At 41.2% G+C, this 9,265-nt stretch overlaps 1 protein-coding gene across 1 annotated transcript in view; it reads right to left on the reverse strand.

The window, feature by feature from the left end:
• Nucleotides 1-8,290, reverse strand: part of MPHOSPH8 (M-phase phosphoprotein 8) — a 91,792-nt gene extending 83,502 nt beyond the window's left edge. Inside the window, exons 1-2 of the mRNA XM_074216265.1 lie at nt 7,660-8,290; nt 387-542 (exon numbers count right to left, since the gene is read on the reverse strand). Of these exons, the coding sequence (XP_074072366.1) occupies nt 387-542; nt 7,660-7,881 (378 nt within the window). The 5' untranslated portion in view covers nt 7,882-8,290. The remainder of the gene's footprint in view (nt 1-386; nt 543-7,659) is intronic.
• Between the last annotated feature and the right edge of the window lie 975 nt (nt 8,291-9,265).

Here is a 9,265-nt window from a genome sequence, read left to right on the forward strand (position 1 = left end):
ACATGGATCAGACAACTTAATGTCATGCTAAGAAAAACAAATTCAAAAGAGCGAACCTTGATCATCAATTTCAACATTACTCTCTTTTCCTAAATCTGTTACCAGTGAAGAAATTGATTAATTTGAATTTTCCCTTTACTTCATGATGCTGAAAAGCAAGGAAATAAGTTAAGCAGGAAATAGAAGAAAAGACGGTGATCTTTGGAAGAAATCATTCTCTGGATAATTTTTAAATGGCTAGTTAATGTATATTTGTAATTCTGAAAAAAAAAAAGGTTTTCTTATAGATTCTTTTGGTAAGTAGCCATTACTTACAAATAATAATAAACAGCTATTAAAAAAAAGCATAGAGAATACAGACAAACACAACAAAGAAAATATAATACCTGTATATCCTTCTTAATAGGCCTGGTTTTATTATCAAAAATTTTTTTCCTAAATTCAAGAAGAACTTCTTTGCAGTCCTCAAGATGAATTTCTGGCTCCCAAGTATCATCATCAGAAGTATATCCTTTCCATCGAACTTTGTAAAGAATTTTACCCTGAAATGAGAAATAAAAAGCCTGCATAAAAAATATGCCAACCTAAGGTTATCTATTACTACTCATTTTTCCTCAGTAAAATCATCCATCAAACTATAATTGCTCGGTATATCACAAAAGCAGAATTAGAATTCTATTTCTAAAGAGAAATTTCTAATTATACGCACTAAAACAACTTATCCATACTATATTCTGAATAGGGTAATTCTATAGGCTACATACTGTAGAAGGAGAAAATTTCCATGGTAGTAACTGTTTACTAACTATAGTAATCTTGGGGAGGAGGGTGTCAAGAAACCTGTGGAATGAAGGGAAACAGGGGCTGGGGTGGGGGGGACACTTATGTATTACTACATAACAAATGAGTTTCATTCTTCTCAAGAGAGAATGGAATCATATGTGAACCAGACTAGGTACCATGGCACTCTCTATTCAAACATGTCACATCCTCACTTCCTGTTAACAACCTCATCCTACTATCCAGATTCCTACTGAAGTAATGGCTAACTAACCCCACTCCCCCGGGGTGGTAGCCCCCTACACCTTTCCCTCTCTCTACCAAATGACTTTCTATTACATTCCTGTTTTTTTCTGTCTCTTCCATCAAAGTACACCTTATTGTTCTGCATAGCCCCTTTTTTACTGTCTGATTTCTCTCACATTTATGACTTTAATACTAATAGCTAGCATTAATCAGAACTAATATATCCATTATTTCTAATCAACCAACATTTATCAAGCACCCACAAGTGTTCTAGGTCACGGGGGAGAGATACAAAGTCAATAATTACTGGCATCATGAAAGCTAATACCCAAATTACCTGTGAAACAAGGGCACAAAGTTTTTATCTTGAAACTAGTGGCTTAGGTACAAAGAATGTAACAGACATTTTTCTTGAATTGTATGTTTTTAACTTCTATAAAGTCCTTCCCCTTTTAAAAAAAGATTATTTCTTCAAATTAACAAAATAAAGTTAATATTTTACAGGCATAAACAAATCAACTACTTGATAAAGTATACTTCATCAGGAAAACTGACTTGGAATCAAAGAACCTAGATTCAAGGACTGGCTCTATTACTTAATCATGTGAATGCAAGTTACTTTACTAAACTATTTGGAATTACACATACATATAAATATTTGCATACATTTAAATGTATCAGACCTAAATTTCATATCTAGGCAGACTGAGATGTTGTTTTGACTTGAGGCTTGTAATTCTCAATATAAGACTTGCTGTATCCCCTTTACTAATTTCCTAGTCATTTTGTTCCTTCTCCCTACCTCAGGTTTCCCTTCTACCTTCTTCCCTGTCCCCTAAAATATTTTTACTTGACTTCCCAGCTGAGTTTTTGGGCATCATTTCAATGAACTCTCCTTTCCTCCTCAATCATCTGTTGAGTTTCCATTCCAGACATCTACAAATCCATAGGCAAGTCCCTATAACCTCCCTGAGCCTCTGTTTTCTTGTTTGTAAATTAGGAATCTCATCATCATCACACAGGACTATTGAGTCTTTAATAAAATAACATACATAAAATGCTCAGTAAATTTTAAAGTGAAATATATACATATAGATATATCTCAATGATCATTTTTATTATGCTGTTTTAAAGGAATACTCCAAGAAGCATCTGAGCAAATTGCCAATAAGTGAATTCTTTCTAACAGAAGCAGAAAATGAACCAGAGAAGCAATAATTAAGTCCTAAAGAATTATTTGAGGAACACAGATGTTCAGAAACTAGTTTGGAGTGGCAAAACTATTAAAAGTCAGAGGCAGAATCTGAACCCAGGTCTTCCTAACTCAATACTCTATTCATTATGCCATATTGCAGCTAATGCTTTACTGACATTAAAATGCATAGTACTGTATTGTATTATAATGAATTTTGTGATTCTACTAATTTGGGATTTTCTAAAATATTGTGAACAATAAGAGCTGCACAGGCAACCAAAGCTGGACAAATTAAACATAAAATCATAAACATCTTCTAAAAACATTTGACTAATCAATGTAAAACTACATAGGTCTATTAACTTGGCTTTTAATTAATACTGTACAGGAATGCTAATATTTTTTGTGATTTTGCACTGTAGCTTCTCTCAGTTTCTTCAATGGATTCTTTGAGGTTTTCCAAGTAAACCATCATATCAATTGCAAAAAAAATGATAATTTTGTTCCTCTTTGCCAGTGTTTCTATTTTTTTATTTAATTTTCTCATCTTCTTTAAATCTCTATCAAATAATATTAGGGAGGGGGAAATAAATCATTTGGGCAATAATGAGTTTGTAGAAAAGGGATAACTAAAAAACAAAACACATAGCAGCTACATTAGGAGTACTGAGAAAGCTAGCAACTGAACTTCCACAATATAAATTGTACTCAAGTTACTTCCTCGTATGTCATGTTACTAAAGCCAAAGCTGCCTCTGTGTTGGCAGCTGCTTTGTAGGTTTAAAATAACAGTTAAGTGGAGCAATGTTCAATAATATAAGGAAAGAAGCCCAACAATTATCACTCAGAGAAGTCAAAAACAATTCTATTCTCTTGCATACAGTATTGTACATATTCCTTAAGGGATCAAGACCTGGAGTCAAACACTTCAGACCAAGATCAACCTATGTTATATGCTAAATACCTTTCTTAGATTTATTACATGTAACTTCCACTATACTTTTAATCCAAATTTTAACAATAAATGAGAAAAATTGCCCTATTTTATTAAGCAAATATACCTATTTTTAAGTTCAGTAGTTTAATAAACTGACATTTAACATTTTATACTTTACAAAGTATTGTATGTATATATTGATTCCAGCAACATCGTCCCCAATTTAAAGATAAGTAACCTTAGGTTTAGAAATATTAGGTGTTACATAGCTAATAAGTTGCAGAGATAGAATTTAAACTTGGGTTCTCCCTCTCCAATCCCAAGCAATGTATTTCTAACAGAAGCAGAAAATGAAGGCAGAAAATGTTCCTCCATTATCCTATAACTGCCCCAAAAGCAATTTGATAAAGTCTTATTAAAACTTCAGATTCTAAAATACTATAGTTTAAGTCACATAGCCCCAAAAACATTAATAGTGAGTCTTATAGAACACAATTAATCTGTAATCTTGTTGTTTTCACTTATTAAAAAATGAAATGTGAAGTACAGTTAAATGTACTTTGAAGAAACTGAGAAGGCTCTCTGCAGTGAATATGCTGTTACCAAAATTTCTGTGTCTGTAATCTTCAGAATCACAGTTTTGTTTTTTTGGGGGGGGGTAACAGGATTAAGTGCCATGCCCAAGGTCACATGGCTAGTAAGCATTAAAAGTTTGAGATCGGGGTTTGAACTCAGGTCCATCTAAGTCCAGGGTTGGTGTTTTATCCATTGCACCACCTAGCTGGTCCCACATGGCTTCTACCTTATGTCTCATCATCTTTCTTTTCCCTTTCTTTCCCGGGACCAGAGCTGTCCAACCTTAGGTTATCTTAGGGCCACATTAAAACAATTATTTGAGAGTTGCACCCAGAATAAAAAAAAAATACAGTCCCCATTCAGTGGACATAGTGCTACTTGAGGACTCCAGAGTCAAGGTTCTTAGATATAAAAGGCTGTTTCATAACTTCTTACAAAGTGGGGAAACAGGTGTCATCAATATGACAGGTGAAGGTGAGAAGCGAGAAAGTAAACACAAAACAAAGCAACAACACAACAGTAAAAATGTAGGTGTATACTAACAACTCTGCATCTTACAGACATAACACATCCCACAGATGGATTGAAAATTCGATGCGATAAATTCCATCCTTAATACTGCTTGAAAACATCAAGGAAAATTAACATCAATGAAATTATTTATTAGTGATGGAATTAAAAAAATCTAATGAGTATGCACTGTGGGCTTCACATGGGTCATATTTTTGGTCAGCCCTGCCCTAGACATTGAAAAGTTCTGCCAATTCTACCTTCCCAATCTATCTAACATCTGCTGAGGTCCTCATCTCTTCTTGACTTAATTACTTCCTGTGATAGCTTTCAGTTTGCTCTCCAAGGCCCTAGACTCTCTCCCTTTTCCAATTTACCTTTCTGAAATGTACTGGAATAATAGTCATAACATATGGATCTCACAAAGGAACTCCCTTGTTCAAAAAGCCTTTAAGCATTCCCTGCTTACCAAATACACAACAAACTTATTTGCTTGATATTTAAGGTCCTCCACAATCTGACTCCCAAATAATCTTGCCAGTCTTTGGTAAATCATTAAGCATTTTTTAAGTCTACTCTCTTCAGCACTGTGCTAAGCACTAGGGATTAAAAAGAGGCAAAAGACAATCCTTGCCCTCAAGTAATTCACAATCCAATGGGAGAAACAACATACAAGCATGTACAAAACAGATATATGAGAAATCATTAAGAGGAGGACGAGACTAGAGGCATGGGGAAGGCTTCCTATAAGGAGACAGAATTTTAATTGAATCTTTAAAAAAATCAGGAAGAGGAGGTAAGCAGAGAAAGTGTTTCAGGTATGAGGGACAGACAGGAAAAAACACTCAGGAGATTAGAGATGAAATTTCTTGTTCATGAGTCAGCCAGGAGGCCAGTGTCTCTGGATCAAAGAGTAAGTGGCAGGGGATGATAATGTGTGAGAAGACTGCAAAGAAGGGATTTGAATGCCAAACAAAAGATACTTTATTTGTTCCTGAAGGTGATAGGAAGTCACTTGAGTTTATTGAGGAAGGTGTGGGGGTGACATGGTCAAACCAGTCTGTGCTTGAGGAAAATAACTTTATTGACTGAATGGGGGAGTGTAGTGGGGAGAGACTTGAAGAAGGTAGACCCACCAGCAAGCTATTGCAACAGTGAAGCGATGAGAGCCTGCACCAATGCAGAGGCAGCATCAGAGAGAAGAGGGTGAGATGTTTGTTGAAAAGATGAAATCCATAGGTATTACCAACAGAGAAACTGAGATTTCAAGAACGACACCCTAGGCTGCAAGTCTGGAGGACTGGGAGGATGGCTGCATCCTCTATAGTAACAGGAAAATTTAGAAGGTAAGGTCTAGTGGAAAAAATTATGATTTTTGTTTTAGACACATTGAGTTTTAAATATTCACTGGACATCCAGTTCTTGAGTCTGAAAGTCGGCTGACATTAGAATTTAACAGAGAGACTGGAGCAGACTAGGTAGATGGGTAAAAATCATCTAACATTTTCTTATTCCTTCCCATCCTAACCATTATGCCTGGAATGCTCTTCCCACATCTTTGTCTACTAAAACACTTTCCTTACTACAAGATGTCTCTCAGATGATACTTCTTTCAAGAATTCATCCTGGATCCTCATTTTACATATGTAAACATTTATTAAGTACCACCTATTTATCTTGCCTCGGATTCTTTGCTCACTCTAATCCTTCCCTTTTCAATATAAATCTGGATGGGTTTTTTAGTCTCATTAAATTGTTTGGGTTTTTTTTGTTTGTTTTTAGTTTTTGCAAGGCAATGGGGTTAAGTGGCTTGCCCAAGACCACACAGCTAGGGAATTATTAAGTGTCTGAGGCCAGATTTGAACTCATATATTCCTGACTCCAAGGCCGGTGCTCTATCCACTGCGCCCACCCAGCTGCCTCATAGTCTAATTAAATTCTTTCAAGGATTCTTCCTTTCAAAAAATTCATGGAAGTATCCGTTTGGGCCATTTTGACACCTCATTATTGCCTTGTAAAAAGTAACCAGTACCAACTCCTGAGAACCATTCTTTTGAAGCATTTATCTTTTGTAGCATACATCTCAGTTTTCCATACATCATAGTACACGGCAGATGCTCAGCATATGGTTGATGGTTAAGAGAAAAGTAATAAGTATATATTAAAATGAAAGCCATGAATTTATTTTGTATTGTTCCTCACTTCTTTTAAGCCTTTTAAAGTAGTATGAGAATATATGAATTATTATTATTATTATTATTATTACTTCAATAGAGGATTGACAGATCAGGTTATATGCTATAGTGATGACACTGAAATTATGAAGATTTAGGTTCAAGTCTTCTGATCTGTATTAGTTGTGTGACCCACAGGCATGTAGCAAAGTGTATGAACTTGTTTCTCTATAAAATGGGAGTGATAATAATAACCTGCTTCACTAGATGTCAGAATTGGGATTTCACCCTCCTCTTCTTTACTAATCTTCCCAAGACTGTTTGGTGTTAGAGTGTAAGCAGCAAGAGAAATGATTACATAAATGTTGACTGAATTCCCTTTATTTCCTATAATACAGATCAGTAATATCAGCAAAGACCCATTGTGCATCTCCTATAGTCAAGGCACTACATACACAGGGAATATGAAGAGGTCTAAAACAGTTCATTGGAATCAAGGCAGTCAAGAATAGAGTCACCCAAGGCGGCACACAATAGAATTTGAGTGTTTAGAAAACTCCTTTAAGAATTAGAGGGAGCTTTAAAAAGAAAAAAATCAAAATTAGAGGGAGGTGGGGGCGGCTAGGTGGCACTGTGGATAGAGCACCGGCCCTGGAGTCAGGAGTACCTGGGTTCAAATCCGGCCTCAGACACTTAATTATCTAGCTGTGTGGCCCTGGGCAAGCCACTCAACCCCATTGCCTTGCAAAATCTAAAAAAAAAGAGGTGGCTCAGTGGATAAAGCATCAGCCCCGGAGTCAGGAGTTCAAATCCGGTCTCAAACACTTAATAATGACCTAACTGTGTGGCCTTGGGCAAGCCACTTAACCCCATTGCCTTGAAAAAAACCTAAAGAAAAATAATTAGAGGGAGGGGGGAAAAAAAGAATTAGAGGGAGAAAAAAAAGAATTGGAGAGGACAACTGGGAGTCCTTGCCCCGGCTCCTGCAGACACGGCCCCCGCGGCTCGCTCGCCAGCCTCAGCCCCTCCTGCCCCTTCTGCCAGGGGCCGAGTGCCCCCGGGCCGGCGCCATTCCCCCCAGGCCCTCGGCCGGCCCGGGGACGCTTCACTTCTGGGCGCCGCCGCCCCGGTGACGGGAGGCCCCGGCCCCGCCACTGTCAGCCCGGCCCCGGCCCCGGCCCCGGCCCCGGCCCCGGCCGCCCCCCCAGCGCCGGGCCCGGGCTCCCGGCCGCCCTCCCTCACCGCCTCCGTCTTCACGTCCAGGATCTTCTCCACCTCGAACACGTCCTCCCCGTCTTCCTCGCTCTCCCCCGGGCCCTCGGCGGACCGCATGACGTCGTCCTTCTCCGGGCCTCCCGCCTCTTCCCCTACGCCGCCCGACGCGTCCTCGCCGCGGCCGTTCGAACCCGAAGCCAGGGCGGCGGCGCTGACGGCGCCCCCGCTCGCGCCAGGCGCCGCCGCCATGATGGAGGGATTTCCAACCGACGGAGTAAAAGTGGCTGCGACACACGCCTCTCCGGGGCACCTCGCGGGGCAGCGGCCGTCACCAATTGGCTTTGACGGCCGAGTCACGCCGTAGCAACCGGGCGCCAATGAGAACGGCCCTACCGCCCCGGAGGGGGCGCCTCTGCGCAGCCAATCATCGCGCACGCTGCCGGAGCCGGGGGCGGGCCTGGCGGCGACCCTGCGTCAGGGAAGGCGGGGTCACGAGGACCCCGCCGCGGGAGAACGGGAGGGGCCGCCGGCCTGCAGGGCGGAGGAGGAGGAGGAGCCGCTGGAGCGAGCCAAGCACAAGTCAGGCTTCCTCCAGGAGAGACATTGGGATTCTCAGCGAGAGTCCTCGAGGAAAGGGGCCGGGCGGGACCTCGAGTGACGCGTGAGGAGGAGAGGGAAGGGCCAAGGGGGCGGGGCCGACCGGGGGCGTGACGTCACAGCCAGACGGGGTCTGGCCCGGGGCGGGGCTAACTCTGCGCCCGCCTTCACAGGCTGCTAGGCCGGGTGGGGGCGGGGCCGGCCGCGTGTGGCCCTGTCCCCCGCGCGGCCGGCCGGTCCCCACCCCCGCCGTTGCCCTGTCTCCCGGGAGCCCCTCCATCCGCATTAGCGCTTCTCCGCGCGTGTTCGGAAGCAAAGCTAAGCCCTTTCTGCATCCTGCACAAGCTCTCGGGCTCTCCCAGTGTCCCGCCCAACGCCCCCCTCCAATCCCTAAAGCCAGCGGCAAGGTGACCCTGGAGGAAGACACGTCCCCCTCCCCCCTTCCCTAGTGCAGAAAATAGATCCAAGGTCAAAATTAGAGCCTGGGAAGGACATCAGGAATAGCTTCGGGCGAATCATTACAATTTATATTCATTTTCCACAAGTGCAAAAAATTAAGATATATCATTAAAATTTTTGTCCAGTAGTCATCAAAGAGCGGGGGAAGGGCGATTGGGAAGAGGGTTTTTTTTTTTAATGACCTACCTTGTCTTGGCTAAACCTTTTTAAAAATGTTAGTAATATTTTAATTGAAAATTGGCAGAATGATAGGGAACAGGAGATCAGATTTAAATAGGTACTGCATTTTGTCCTCAGTGGACTAGTTTAAATAACTACCCCGTGTATAAAATACACCCGTGTATGAGACACAACCTTAGTTTGGGGGCCCAAAATTTTACAAGTGTTTTACAGAAAGCTATTGAACTCAAATTTTGTTCATCATGAAATTCAAGGACCTTCTGCTCATAGCTTTCAAGAATCTCTTTAGTCCATTCTGTTTTCATGAACCTGAAGCACCAATTGTGTCCTCCGTTGAAATCAATAACTTCCTTTTCATCAGCAATTCTTCTTGCCTTATGCTGAACCATCTTCGTGG

Source organism: Macrotis lagotis, chromosome 1 (genome assembly GCF_037893015.1).
Source record: "Macrotis lagotis isolate mMagLag1 chromosome 1, bilby.v1.9.chrom.fasta, whole genome shotgun sequence".
Taxonomy (NCBI): domain Eukaryota; kingdom Metazoa; phylum Chordata; class Mammalia; order Peramelemorphia; family Peramelidae; genus Macrotis; species Macrotis lagotis.